The 16,781-nt window shown below is 30.3% G+C and overlaps 1 protein-coding gene across 2 annotated transcripts in view; it reads right to left on the bottom strand.

The window, feature by feature from the left end:
- The window catches only part of LOC101958962 (connector enhancer of kinase suppressor of ras 2), a 457,679-nt gene that overhangs the window by 277,307 nt on the left and 163,591 nt on the right, over positions 1-16,781 (bottom strand). For both annotated transcript variants that reach the window (XM_078034585.1, XM_040282705.2), the window contains one exon: positions 6,698-6,739. In XM_078034585.1, coding sequence (XP_077890711.1) covers positions 6,698-6,739 — 42 coding nt within the window. The remainder of the gene's footprint in view (positions 1-6,697; positions 6,740-16,781) is intronic.

Raw genomic sequence — 16,781 nt, forward strand, 5'->3', positions numbered from 1 at the left:
TGGAAATGGATGATATCATGCTAACTGAAATTAGACAAAATCAGAAACTCATAGGTTGAATGTTTTCTCTTATATGTGGAAGCTAGTGTAAAATAAAGGAAAGGGGGAGGAAAGGATAGGATAACATAAAGAGTCAACTAAATACAAGTTAATAGATGATCTAAAGAAAATCTAGTAGGGAAAGGAGAATGGGAGAGGGAAGGGAGAATGGAGGGAAAAGGGGAAGGGAAAAGGGGATCATGAACTAAATTTGATTTCCATGAATATATGTGTTTGTCAGGATGAATCCAACCATTATGTGTAATTATAAACCTCGAATAAAATAAATAAATAAAATAAAAATAAGACCCAACTTATATGTTGTTTGCAAGAGACTCCTCTTGTAGGAAAAGACACAATCTGAAAGTAAAAGAATAGAAAAAGACAGTGCATACTGATGCAGTCTGAAAACAAGCAGGAGTAGATATTCTCATATCTGACAAAGCAGGTTTCAAGAAAAAATTAATCAGAAGAGAAAAGGAACTACATACTTTTACAGTGAACAATACAACAAAAAAGTTATAATAGTAGTAAATATTTATGCCCCAAACACCAGTGCAACTAATTACATAAAACAAACACTTCTTGATATTAAGACTCAGAACTCAATACAATATTACTAGGTGATTTCAATGTACTTCTCTCACCAGTAGGCTGATAACTCAGACATAAAATCAATAAAATAATTTCTGACCTTACATAACACTCTAAATCAAATGGAAGGAATAGATATCTATAGAATATTTCATCAAATAATAGGTGACTTTCCTTTCCTTTCATAAGCTCATGAAACCTTTTCTAAATTAGATAGCATTTTAGGTCACAGAGCAAGTCTTAGAAAACAAAAAACAATCCCTTATGTTATATCAGAGCATAGTGGAATAAAATCAGAAATTATCAGCAAGAGAAATCATAGAAACCACATAAACACATGGAGATTAAACAATATGCTTTGGAATTAGAAATGGATCTTAGAAAGAATCAGAGGGGAAATAAAATTCCGAGAATCACTCAAGGGTATTTATATAACATAACAAAATTTCTGGGACACTATGAAGGCAGTTCCAAATGGCATTAGACAGTAGGTGCCTATTTCACACAAAAAAAAGATACAAATAAACACTCTAATGTTATATCTCAAGGCCCTAGAAAAGCAGGAGCAAACATTCCAAAACCATAAGAAGACAGTAAATAATTAAGAACCAAAATCATTGAAATAGAGAATACAATAAAACAACAAAGAATCAATGTAACTATGATTTGTTTCTTTCAAAAGATAAACCCTTATCCAAAATAACCAAAAGGGAGAAACCAACCAAATTAACAAAGTTACAGATGAAAATGGAAATATCACAACAGACATTTCCAAAATCCAGAGAATCTTCAAAGAATGTTTTGAAAACATATATTCCAATAAAATCCATCAAGATATAAATAAGTTTCTAAACACATATTCTGTCCAAATTGAACTAAGAGAACATAGGAAACCTAAACCAGTCAATATTAAGCAATATTATTGAAACTGTAATAAAAATCCTTCCAAAAAAGGAAAGCCTGGGACCAGATGGATTCATACCTGACTTCTACCAGACTTTTAAAGAAGAACTGTTCTAATTATTCCATGAAATAGAAAAAGAAAAAATACTCCCGAATTCCTTTTATGAATCAGGGATCAAACTAATACTAAAACCAGATAAAGATATATCAAGAAAGAAAACTAAAAACCAATATATTGATGAACGTAAACACAAGTTATTCTTAATAAAATATAAGGGTAGTATTTTCAATAAATGGTGCTGGTAAAATTTAATATCCACATGTGCAATAATGAAGCTAAATCCCTCTCTCTTGCCAGTTTCAAGGAACAAGTTATGTGATTTAAAGACTCTTATATAAGAAACTGAAACTATGAAACCACTAGAAAAAAAACAGGAGAAATTCTTCAGAATATTAGAATGGAAAAGGATTTTTTTTTGCACAAGACCCCAAGAGCCTAGAAAAGGAAAGCATTAATAGACAAATGGGATTATATCAAACAAAAAAGTTTCTACACTGCAAAGTAAAAACTCAACAGAACACTGAGGCAACCTACAGAATAAAAGAACATACTTTCAATATATATATTTGATAACTGGCTCAATACAGAAAATATGTTACTGCAAAAATTAAATTATAAATAAGTAACCCAATTGAAAAATGTGTAATATGGGTCGGGGTTGTGCCTCAGTGGTAGAGCGCTTGCCTTGCACACATGAAGCCCTGGATTTGATCCTCAGCACCACATAAAAAAATAAATAATTAAAAATAAAGATATTTTTTTAAAAAGAAAAATGTGTGATATATGTAAATAGACATTTCTCTTCTTTTTCCTCCTGTTTTTTCTTTTGGTATTTGGTTGAACCCTGGAGTACTTTACCACTGAACTACATCCCCAGTACTTTTTTTACTTTTCATTTTTAGACAGTATCTCACTGAATTGATGAGGGTGTACCTTAGATGCTGAGTATGGCCTCAAACTTGTGATTCTCCTGCCTCAGTTTACAGAGTTGCTGGGATTATAAGTATACACCAGTATGCCCAGCACTGAATAGACATTTTTCAAAGGGAGATACAAATAGCCAACAGGTACATGAAAAAATGTTCAGCATCACTATAATCAGGGAATTACAATTCAAAACTGAAATGAGATACAATCTACCCAAGTAAGAATGACTAATATTTAAAAGAATAAAGATAACAAGTCTTGGTGAGGATGTAGAGAAAAAGGAACAGTTTTTAGGCACGCAAATTATTAAACCCACTATTTATTTTCTCATACATGAATAAAGTAATCAAATTCTATAGCTGGTTATTCTCTTCCTTGTCTCTGCATATGAGAGCTTTGAGCTGCTGAAATGATTGGGAATGATTTGAAGTAAGGTCTGTCCAAGACACAGAGGAAAATGGAAATGATGCCATTAGCTTAGATTGCTTTACTAGCTGCTGATTTGAATTGTTTTCACAGCTTGCATGTGTTAAAGGTTTAGAAGTTCACTTGGCACAAAACCCTGATTTGGTTTGATCTTCATGTCCTGGGCAGGACTTGTTAGTTGAAGACTGGATACTAGAGTATATGAGTTCTTTCAATGCTCATACTTGCAAATTTGGGACTTGAATTTTACACTATCTCTGTAGTTGTGGCCTTGTGAGCCTTCCCCTCCTCCCTTCTCTCCTTTAACTTACTCATTTGACTACAAATGGGGACTTGAACTCCTCAAGTCTTGACCAGGGGTTGGGGGGTATGGGGGTAGTTGTTGGGTTTTATGTATATATATATATTTTTGTTTTTAGACTGTCTGTATATAATGTAAAATTATAAATGTATAATATATTATTTTTGCACAGTGTTATCAGTTTAACTGAGTCAGGGGATGGGGGCAGTTAGCATGATGGAGCCAGGAAGGGACACATTAGCTAGGGATAGAGTGCTTCAGTTCCAGGTAGTCTGCACAATAACTAATTAACCTTCCTATTGAAAATGCCAAATGTGTAGTTACATTACTTTAAATGATGTTGAATTGGAATTTAATAGCAGTCAGTTCTGGACACAATATTTTGATCTTAGTTGAAAATTTTTGAAAGGGAAAAATAAACAAAAATTTAAACTTATTGATTTTTATCCTCTGATATTATGGGGAATCAGAAAATTTCATGTGGCTAGATGCTGCTACCCTTTAAGTACCCAAGACTATAATTTAGACCTTCTCAAAGGTAGACTCTTGTTTCATAGGGAACTATTTGTATGTTTGTATACACTCACACATAATTGCCTCAGTAAAATAGAAAAAAAAAGCACATTCATGTGTTGGACTTCTATTTATATTTTGATTCCAAAAGCTATTTGCTTACTTGCTATGGTTTGTTAATTCCAGGCCTAACTTAAATGGCTTAGTAGCAAATATGATAAATTTAAATGTGTTTACATTTTAAGAAGTATGCAGTGATACTTACAGAGCAGATAATTAACTCCAGATGCAAATATTAAACTACACATTTTAAAAAAAAGCTGCTATGGAGGTTCCTCAAAATATTAAAATTTGAACTACTACATGATTGAATAGTTCCACTCTTGGGCATATATCCAAAGGAAATGAAATTAGTATGTCAAAGAGACATCTGCACTGTTTTGTTAATTATACTACCAGGCTCAATAACCATTGATAAAGAAAATGTGGTACATATTCACAATGGAATACTATTAACCTGTGAAAATAATTGAAACCTGCCACTTTTAACAACATAAATGTAACTAGAGATCATTATGTTAAATTAAAGTGAGACAAGAAAGACAAAACCTGCATTATTTCACTCATTTGTGCATCCTAATGAATTGATCAAATTAATCAAATTTAGTGTTGAGTAATGGTAGGGGGTCCAGAACAGAGAAAGGGTGAGGGATGGGGGAAATTTGATCAATGGTTTTTAAGTTACAACAGAATGTACCAAGAAGCTATAAGGTATAATTGTATAGTATGGAGACTGTAGATAATAATTATGAAATAAATTATATACTGTATATTTGAAAAAGCTAGAAGAAAGGATTCTGAAAGTGTTTGCCACAAACAATAAATTTTGAGGAGATAAATGTGTTTAATCTGTATAAACATCATTTAGTGAATATATATATATATATATATATATTGAACATTTCATGATACCCCATTAATATTCATAACTTTTGTGTTTTGTGTATAAATTAAAATATTATAAAACAAAATATCACAGTTGCCTGACCCTAAACAAATTGTCAATTACCAAGGCACAGTGGCACATGCCTGTAATTCCAGGGACTCAAAAGGATGAGTCAGGAGGATTACAATTTCAAGGACAGTTTTAGGAACAAACTGAGGCCCTAACAAGTTAGTGAGACCCTGTATCAAGATAAAACTTAAAAAGGCCTGGGGATGTTGCTCAGTGGTTAAATACTCCTGAGTTCAATTAAAAAAAAAATCTGTCAAGCAGCCCATTTTTGATCCTTTTTTCCTTCTCCAGTCTCTCTTATGAATTCTATGTCCTCATGCTTTCTTTCAACTTGGCCTCAAAACAAAACAAAACAAAACAAAACAAAACAAAACAAAACATAAAAACAAAAAAACAAAAAATCACCAAAAAACCTGTCTTTCAGAAGGAACCCCAATATTTTCTTGCACTTAAAAGAAAACATACTTCTTAACACTTGTAGATCTCTCAGGGAAAATTTCTCACAGGCAAAGAATAAATCTTAAAGCCAAATAAATTACTTTTAAACATTAACATATTGGAAAAGGAAGTCATTTCTCAGACAAAAGTGGCTCCTCTTTTGCAAATGGTAATCCTAATTGTTTGAGCCTCTAAAACGTCTTTCAAATCCATACTAGCTCAATCTACCTAGAATTAAGGAAAACAATTTCTATGATTATTTCAGCCTCAACTAAAAACTCCTGATAATCTGTAAGTGTGGAGAGGGTGAGCATGTTTTTCTTTCCCAAAGGAAAAAAAAGATTAAACAGATATAACCAAGGCAAAAATTGTGGGCCCAAGTTTACATTTGGTGGAATGAATTGAGGTGAAGTATTTCCCAAACAGTGACATTGTAAGATGAATTTATCTGTGTCACTACTTGACATTAATAATTTCAAATAATTTTAACTAATAAAGTATATTAACACCTGTTTTCCTAGTTGATTAGAAATTTCAGAATATGTTATGATCTCTGCCCAAAGCAAAACTTCACAAAAGAAAAATAATATGGGAAGAGTGTTTCAACTAACAAAGGTTAGTAAAGAGACTAGATTTAACTTTAGAATGTACTGGGGAGTTACTTCTCATATTTGCTTATTATAAGATATCTTTTTCATTAGGTTCATGGGTTATCTTTCTCTCATATTCTAAAACATAATCTTATATAAGAAGCAGTTACTTATTTACTTGATTTTTTTTTTTTTTTTTTTTTTTTTTTTTTTTTTTTTTTTGGGAAATTAATTTTAATATACAGATACAAAACAACAAATATAGATTCACAGCATTTACAATAAATCATTCAAATTTCATTTGTAAGCCACAAAATAATATTAATATATTTTAAAATTTATTATATGTTTACCTATATTTTATATAGAATACTATAGGAATTAGTATCCTAGCCTCAAGAAATGGGCTTGAGGTGATGGAGGAAACATAGAGAGAAATAGGAGTAGTCTGAGGTAGATCATGTCATGAGTTTAGAGTTGATCTTGTGGATGGAGCTGCCTTGGAGGGCTCTGGCACTTCTGAATGGGCACCTGTGTTGCACATTGAGCAAGTTACTTAACTTGCTTAAACATTGGTTTTCTGATGTGTAAAGTGAGAAAAATAAGAGTTACATTGGGTAAATGTGAAGAATAATGAGGTAACACTTTGACTTAGCAAAATATGTATTAACTAGTATAAATAGCAAACATTATTAAAATATTATTATTAATAATGCAGTCTGAAATTTCACCAAGTAAATTATTTAAGTATATTTGCAGCCCATGCCATTGCTGTTGATGGATAAAAATTGAAATCATTTAAGAGTACTGATAGATTAGTAGAATAAAAACAATAAAGAAATATATGGTAATCAATATGTTATAAAACAAAGTATTGAAAGACCACTTACCACATCTATGATATCAGATTCCATTTCATGGCTGAGATCAGACTATAAGCAAAAGGAAAACAGAAGTTAGTGTGTAATTATTGATATGAAATCTATTATTATATTTAAGGAAACAGAGCAAATATCAATATATTTATGTTTCAAACAATACATTTATTTCTAAGTTGCAGAAATTTATTATTTGGAATCTGAGGAAGCAGCTAATATGAGTCATTATCTCTTCACAGACAGCTGTATACATTTTCATTTATTTTGATTTTGATACACTTGGACTTATTCTTTCTTTATTATTTTATCTTATGTCTTTTATGGACTATGATATTTTTGGGCCCATTTACCATATTTCCTTGCATTCTACTGAATTACCTATTCCTCATTCTCTTGGTTTCCCCCCTATATTAGTCAATATATTACACATTCTATTTATGTACACTTAATATAAGAGTTTTATGCATCGCAGACTTAATTTGGCTAATCGACACATATATCCTTCTTTGATCAGGACAAAGATCTTAATATGTTCATACTCAAACCACCATTTTTCTATCTATTATGTTGCTATTATTCAATATTTCCATCCCATATTTTCTTCAATTGCCAAAATTAGTCTTCTTTACAGCTAAAGCCTATAACGACTAAAAAATATATTTTAATGATGTCTGCCACACCATAGCTTTAAAACAAACTTAATTTACTCATTTTATAATAAATAACATACAAATTCACTAATTACAATATACAACTTGCAGATATATTTTATATGTGTATGGCTGCATGATCACAAAAATGTAAGAATATTAAATGGTTCCCATACTCTAGAAAGGCTACATATGGTCCTTCTCAGTCTGTCTTCAAAGGAGTAGGAATATCCTAAATTATCTCTTGATGATTTTTCTGCTTTGAACTTCATATAAATGAAAACAGAGTATGCATTATGTTGTCTCTGGCTTCTTTCACTCACAGTACTATGTATAACAGTCATCTGGGTTGTTTCACACCACCCTTTCAGCTTTAAAAGACATATCTTTTCTCATTCTTCCAGTTTCATTACTCCTATGTTCTTATAATTAGAGTACAACTCTAATAAAATAATTTAAATACAATTTTATTTTCTTTTGTATTTTAATTTATATTAATTGGAATAGTAAACTTTTTAAATTTAAGGTAATTACCAATAGATATTCACTTATGTATATAATTTTATAGTATTTTGTCTTTGTTCCATCTGTTTTTTATTCCTCTTTTCAATTAAATATTTATAAGATTCTATTTCCTCTTGTTTATTAGGTTTTTGTCCATGTCATCTTTTGTTAATCTTTCCATGGTTAATCTAAAATATATTTTTAAAGTCTGGTTTAGAAAAAAAATTTGTGTTCCAAAAATATTTTCAGGGAATAATGTGAAAATTATCTTCATAATAATCTTAAAATCATATTTTTTTATTTGACGTTTTCATGAATACTCAGTGGTTTAATACAGAGGCTTATGGAATGTTGAGAGTATAATATTTTAAATGCAAATGCAAATAGGCTGTCTCCTATGAAAACAGAATTAATAGTATTTGAAATCTATTAAAAAACAATTCTTCTTAATTTTAGTTTAGTTTTAGAAAACCTGTTTATTTAACATATGACACCTATGTTAATACACAGTTGGCTTATTATAGCTGGATTTTTAAGTATGGGAAATATCAATAGATTTAACCCACATAAACAAACATTCTTTAGGACTACAAATATCCTTGAGATTAAATGACTCATTGCATCAAAAGTTTTGGTAACTGTTACACTACAGTTTGTAATATTTATCAATTTAATTAACTTGATCATTTTATCACTTCAAAATAATATCTAGAATTTTACATAAAGATTGGTCATTGTTGTCTTATTTTTGACATTATGAATTCCATATTTTATAAGACATTATTGTTATTTCTCTCCTAAACAGGTAATATTCATTTGTCTTTTGCCCATATATTTACTTTTTGTTGGGCCTTTCATTCCTTTCTGTGATTTCTTCTATATGAGATAATTTTCCTTCAGGCAGAGGAATTCTTTCACTTAGGTTCAAGTCTCCTGTGATAAATTCTTTCAACATTTATTTTTGTCAAAACATCTTCATTTTTATTTATTTTTTGAAGAGGATTTATGTATATTCAATTCTGCCATCAATTGCGAAGAACAGAATGCAAATTGGCATTTATTTTCTTTTACCAATTTAAAGATACTGCACAATTACACTCAATAGAGTAACACACTATCCTTATGCTTGGGACTATTCAGGTTTCATATCCAAAGACCTTTTCCTAGAACTCCCTTAGTCCTTGAAAAATTTGAACAGTTTCTCATCCTGTTTGGACTTCTGTTTCTTCTGCTAAAATTCAGCTCCCTAACTGTAGCTGCTTTCAAGAATGTGTCCTTTATCTAGCTGATAAGTTTTATATTTTATTTGTAAAGGAAAGACATTTATGTAGCTCACAGTTAAGGGGGTTCAAGAGCATAATGCCAGCATCTGCTTTGTTCTGGTATGGCAGTCAGAGTGGATGGCAGCACAATGATAGGAGTACATGTGAGAGTGGCAAGTGGTGCAACAAAAGAGATTCAGAGGTGGTTCCAGGCTCCCTCAGAACAACCCATTCTTGTGGAAATTAATCTAGTCCTAGGAGATCTCCATTTCCCTTCCAACACTGATGCCTCTTTTAATTTAATTTATTTATTTATTTGGGTACTGAGGATTGAACGTGGGGGCACTTGGCCACTGAGCCACATCCCCAACCCTATTTTGTATTTTACTTAGACAAGTGTCTCACTGAGTTGCTTAGCGCTTCACCATTACTGAGGCTGCCTTTAAACTCTTGATCCTCCTGTCTCTGCCTCCGGATCTGCTGGGATTACAGGCATGTGCCACCACACCCAGCTTAAATTTATTTTAAATGATACATAAAAACATAAAACTTGGGAGCTGGGGCTGGGGCTCAGCAGTAGCACACTTGCCTGGCAGTGTGAGGCACTAGTTTTGATTCTCAGTATCACATATAAAGAAATAAAATAAATGTCTTTCAACAACTAAAAAAATATTTTAGTAAAACACATAAAACGTGCATAATAATGGAGCTCCATGCATTTCAATGCATGTGTATATTATGTACTGTTTACATGTGGTTAATTTTCTTTGATTTTTCAATAATTTGAATAACTACCACAATGTATATAGGTAAGGTTTTACTTATTTATGCTTGTTGATTTGCTGAACTTTAATCTGTGGATTGATATCCATTGTCATATTTGAAAAAAAATTTCCCAAATTATCATTTCTTTAAATATTGTTTTTATTCCATTTTCACTTCCCTCACCTCTTAGAATTCCAATTACATGTATGTTGGACATTTTGAACATGTCATGCATCCTCTGTTGTCATTTCCCAGCTTTCTCTCATTGCTTTAGATGAACTATTTTCAGTTAACTTACCTTCAAATTCATTAGTATACTCTGATATTGAACCCATATATAAAAATAGCTCTTAATTTCAAATATGATATTTTCAGTTCCAATATATACAATTATTATTATATACACTTTATTATGTTTTAGAAATTTTCATTTTTCATCAATTTTATCCATCTTTTACTCAGGATCTAGAGTTGCTATAGTTAGGACCTAAAGCTTCTGGTTTTCAAAAAATATAAGAGAACATGAAAAAAAAAAGAGGAAATAGTGACTCATATATCCAGAGAAAAGCAGGGAATAAAACTGACTGTGAGAAGCTGGAAATTGTGGGGAGCTTTATTGGTCCATTTTTATCTTACTATAATAAAATCCTTGAGGTTAAACAAGGTATAAAGAAAAATTTTGTTAAGCACACAGTTTTGGAGGCTGAAGGCTAAAGATAAATCAGCCCTATGCATTTTAGCCTTTATTGAGAACCCTCTTGGCTTTGTCACAACGTGGTATAGAAATAGGAAAAACTAAGGCTAAGTGTATGGGGGTGACCTCACTTTCTAACAACCCACTCTTTTGAGAACTAACTGGGGCCCCATGGAAACTACATTAATCTCTTTCCAAGGACTTAATTTCCTCCAAAAAAGTTCCTTCAGTTAAAAGTTCTATTGCCTCTCAACTTTGTTACAATGGGGACTGAGCTTCCCTCATATGAGTCTCTCAGAGATAATTCATATCCAAACCATATCATGGGGAAATAGAGAAAAGATGATTAATATATACAGAGGTTATGATTGGATAATAACAAAAACTTCCATGTTCTGAATAAAAATAATATGGTTGACAGCATTTAATTGTATATTCAATTATATGCATATATAAGTATGTCAAAATAAATCCCAGAATCATGTATAGCTATAGTGCAGCAATAAAAAGGTAAAGGTATTTCAACAATGAGAAGAAATACCCAGTGACAGGATTTTGAATGTAACCAACACAAAGAAATGATAAATGTCTGAGGTGATGGATATACCAATTACCCTGGCCTTATCATTGTTCATTGTACATAGGTATGAAAATATCACACTGTACCATATAAATATTTAAAATTTATGTGTCAATGAAAAATACATTAATAAGAGTATAAGCAAGCCCAGATGTCAGATTTAACTAAAAAATTCTTCAGAGAAATTATTAAAATATGTTCAAAAAAAGAGAAATTTATAGACATTGTCTCATCAAATAAAAACATTAACAAATATATAAAAATTATACAGAAAAACTGAAATGTGTATTTTACATTTCAAAAATATAATAATTGGAAAGAAAAACTTAAAAGAGGGACTTAACATTTAATTTGAAGAGAAAATCAGCAAGCTTGAAGATAGAACAACATAGATTCTGCAATCTGAAGAATAAGGAAAAAATAAAAAAGAAAGGAACTGAGTTTCAATATAATATTTACATGATAAATATGCATAGTGGAAATATATATAGTGGGAGTACCAGAAAGAAAAAAAAAGAAAGGGATAGAAAATTTTCAAAAAATAATGGCTGTAAACTTCCCATATTTGATTTTAAAATAGTAATATACATATCTAACATGATCAATTAATCCTTAATAAAGTTAAGTGCAAAACTTCAACATCTAGAAACATTATGGTAAAAATGAGACAAATCAAAGTATTAAAATCATCATGAGATATTATCAAAAACAAAACAAGTGGTTTTGTGCCAGGGAATCATGATGATGTCAGCAGCCAATTTTTCTTTAGATACAATTAAACCTAGATGGCAGATATATTCAAAGTGGTGAAAAAACTATCAATAGAATTTTCCAAATACATTTTCCTATTAATCACAATATAATCATAACAACTACCAACAAAAATGTTAAGCCACATCTAACATATAGTATATATTGAAAATTTCACAATGCTTCCCCAAATGACTTTTATGGCTCTATGTATCATCTGTGGTAATACCAAAGTCTCTTTTTCATGGGAAAAACTCAATATTGACCTAGGTCTGTGATAAGTGCTAAAGTCATATTGGCAAGGGATAACATACTGAAGTTTTGAAGAAACACACTTATAATAGCATTTGTACCCATTTAGATTCTATTATTTCTAATTCTTAAAAATTCTGTGATGTTTTTATCCTAGAGAAAGATATTTTTATGAAACTGATGAATAACTTTAAATAGCAGCAAAACAAATTATTATAAAATTTAAAAAATTAAATAATATTAAGCCAATATTTTCATATAATTTCATTTCTTTTGGTACCAGGGATTAAACCCAGGGTGCTTATGACTGAGCCACATCCCCAGCCCTTTTTATTATTTATTTGGAGACAGGATCTCACTGTTTTTTTTTACAGTCTCCCTAAGTTTCTGATGCTGGATTTAAATCTTTGATCCTCTTGCCTCAGTGTCTAAGCTGCTGGGATTATAGGCATGCGCCACCACGCCCAGCTGTAATTTCACATTTTTTCACAACCAGCCTAGCAGATGTAAATGTAAGACAGGATATATGAAATTGACTATATTTATATATGCAATTTTCTCTTTGATTTAGATCAAAGCTGATATTTACTTTTACTTAAAGAACATAGGAGTTATAGTATGACTTTTTATAAGTATTGAACTAAGAGTTAATGGGACTAGGAGTTTTACTGTTGGCTCAGTTACCAGGTAGGCATTTTACCCTTGATCATATTAATATTGCTCATATTACTCTGAAAAACAGTTTTATTACATAGCAAAAACTATTCAGTAGAAATAGATGATTTATAAGTGAATTTTCAGTTCTTAATTACTCTGGGTTTGTGAACTTTTCACATAGATTACTAGACAATTGGAAGTCCTAGAATAAAGTTTTTAATCAGCTAACAAAATAAAAACTATGTGTAGAAGTGGTTTCTAATAGAGTGCTCTTGTCATTTTAAAGTCATCATAGACCCATGCACTTTAGTCAATATGTAAAATAGAGCCCACTTAAGCATTTAAGCCATATTACTGGGTATAAAACATGGCAGTAACTAAAAGCTACAATAAATGGTCAATGATACATGACAGGTGACCAATAAAAGAAAAGAAAAGGAGAGTAAATTTTGACCATTAAGTGTAGAGTCACAGATTGTGATATCACCTCATTAGTAAAGGACAATAATTCATGTTTTTAATAGGCACATAAGTGATAAATAAAGGTAATGTGTTGTGAGGAGGCATGTAGTGGATATTTATTTTTTTAGTTGAATTAAATTAAAAAACATGATCCAACATTATGTAGTCTATAAGAAACCAACTTAATGCATATATATGCATGTGGATTAAAAGTAAAAAATAAAGATAAAAATATGAACCATACAAAAAATGATCAAAAAAGTAAGAATAGTTATATTAATTTCAGTGAGAGTAAAATTCATAGAAAGAAGTAATCAGGGATAATGAGTGGTATTTATAATAATAAAGACATCAATTCTCCAAGAAAATGTATTTTTGTAAAAACATAATATCAAACACTATGAGGTAAACATTCATATAACTGAAAGGAGAAATAGATGAATATGCTGTTATAGCTGGAGACATTAATATCCCTCTATAAGAAATTTACAGATTCAACAGGTAGAAAATAAGAAAAGAGATATTTTGGCTCAACAACACAATCAACTGGATATGATGGACATCTGTAGACTATTTTATAAAACAACAGCAGACTACACATTATTCTCAAGCTCACATGAGACATTTAACAAGATTAATAAAATTCTGGGCCATAAATATACATTAATAAATTTGAAAGAATATACACATACAACCTGCCTTTAGGGCATGTTGGAATTAAACTAGAATTCACTAACAGAAAAGAAGGTGGGAAATCCTAAAATATATAAAAATTAAACAACAAAAACTACCAATTAACAAATTGGCAAATAATCTTATGAGAAGATCTGAATGTGATATGTCATTGGAGAACTGAAAATTAAAATGAAACTGATATAATACTGAACACTTATTAGAATGACTAAAATTCAAAACACTGATATTATTAAATACTGGTAAGGTTATCAAGTAACATTAACTTTCATTCATTGCTTTCAGGATTGAAAAGTGTCACAGTCATTTTTAAAAGAGTTTGTAAGTTTCTAACAAAATTAAACATCTTATCATATAATCCAGGAATTAGGATACTTACCCAAATGTGCCATAACTCACATTTACACATATATCTGCATGTATTTAAAATTTTAAAGAAATGCATTTTTTTCAGCAGTTAAAATAGTGGAGCTATCAAGCTATGAACAGAGGAACTTTAAATATATAGTGCCAAATGAAAAAAAAAAAAAACATCTAAAACTGTTATATTCTACATAAGTCTAATCACATGACATTATGGGAAAGGCAAAATGATAAAGATAGTAAAATATTTAGCTGTTGTTAGGGACTAAGGACAAGGGTGTAGGAGGGGATGATAAATCAGTGGAACACTGGTAATTTTTAGAGGAATGAAACTATTATGAATGAATCTGTAATGGTGGATACTTGACATTATTCATTTGACAAAATTCATAGAACTATATAACACAAAGTAAACATTAATATAAACTATGGATTTCAGTTAATAAAAATTCATTAGTATGGGTTCCTTAATTATAACACATTTGTACCACATCAATGCAAGTTACTAATGACCAGAGGTATAGGAGGGGCAAGAAATGTATGAGAATTCTCTTTACTTTCCATCTAATTTTTCTGTAAATGTAAAACTCTTCCAAGTACTAATTATATATTAACAAGAAAATGAAACATGATATTATCATATGACCCAACAATTCCACTTCTATGTCTATATCCCCCCAAATTTAAAGACTTCAAAAATATTTTTTAAAAAAATTGTGTGCAAATACTCATAATAGCAATCTCAACAATACCCTAAATATGGAAACAATATAAATGTTCATGAATGGATAAATGAAATGTGGCATATCCACACAAGGAAATATCATTCAGCTGTAAAAAGGAATGAAATACATTAGTAACAGTACCAATATTTGCTATAACATTAATGAATTTCAAAAATATTTTATTAAGTGAAAAAAGGAAAATCTGATGGCTACGTATGTTTTAATGTTTGAACATCAATTTTAATGATCTATAAAAGTGGTATAATAATATCTGCTTTTCAGGATTATTATGAGAATCAGTATTAACTATGGAAATAATTAACATGTAAATATTATTTTATTAAGCCAAATTTCTGAACTGTTGGATGAGGTAATATATCATTTGATGATTTTTATCTTCCAATGTATAAAAAGCTCCAAATTTTATTACTGATAGCATGTTTTAAAAATGAGAAAACACTATGTATATTTTACAATATAGAGTTCTTCATTCAGTAAGAAATGAATTAGTAACAATATAAATTGTGCATTAAACTAGCTTTAGACAGTAAGTGAAGGGAATCACCAATTGCTACTGTTATAAATTCACTATATTATTCATGTAAATATTTGTCTAGGCTATCATTAAATTGGATAAAAAATACCTTAGGGTAGTCATTCTCCAACTTTACTCTGTATCAGAATCATCTGGAGGGTCTGCTGGGCCCAATCTCCAGAGTTTTTGATTCATTTGGTTTTCGGCAAGGCCAGACAACTTGCAATTCTAACAAGTTCCCAGGTGATGCTGATGAGAAATACTACCTTAGGGTATCATTGTTAAAATTTCACATTTGAAACCATAATAATGAAAACAGATGTATTAGTTATGATAAACTATATCTACTTTGCATAATGCTTCCATACATTGTAAATGAGATTTGATTACTAAATTTATTATACTTATATGTTTACTTGAGCTGCTCTTTGAACTTCTTTAATATTAAATAAACAAATTAAATTACATTAGCAAAAATATGTTTCTCCCTTAAAGATTTATTCTAAATAATCTTCCATGCTAAGTTAGTCACATCAAACATTATTTTTAAATTTGGTAGCATTTTGGTTACAACTTAAAATATGAAAACCTGGATTCATGGGGAAAATATCAAATTTCTTCTACACAACATATGGCTCTACAATCAAATAATTTTATTTCATCTGGAGAAGCAGTCACTTTCATGTCTTAATTACCATAATGTGTTAAGTCTTCTATTTTCAGAAAAGAAGCTTTTGTTTTACAATCTTATATTTTCTAACTACTCATTACCGAAACTCAAAACTATAAAATTCTCTAGGCATTATGCAAATATATATATATATATATATATATATATATATATATATATATATTAGAAGAAATTCTATAGCAACTTTCTCCTGAAGCAGAATTGACTGGCACACATATTTGACATCATTATGCAGCTTCTCTATATGTTAACCCTTTTATGACATTAGAGGATGCTCTGAGTCACAATAGGATATAGATTATAAACAGCAACATAGAAATCAAGGTTTTGAAAAATAAAGTAATGAATGGGATGTGAGAATTGATAAGAGGAAAATATTTAGGGATGGTAATGTTATGATCACTTTATTGCTTAACAAAAGCTGGAACTGGCTTTTAGATATCATTACCAACTTTGATCAGGTTGATAGATCACTGCCAATGTCTTAGAATTGCAATGGTGAAAGAGTAGATA

The sequence above is a fragment of the Ictidomys tridecemlineatus genome, chromosome X, assembly GCF_052094955.1.
Source record: "Ictidomys tridecemlineatus isolate mIctTri1 chromosome X, mIctTri1.hap1, whole genome shotgun sequence".
Lineage (NCBI taxonomy): Eukaryota > Metazoa > Chordata > Mammalia > Rodentia > Sciuridae > Ictidomys > Ictidomys tridecemlineatus.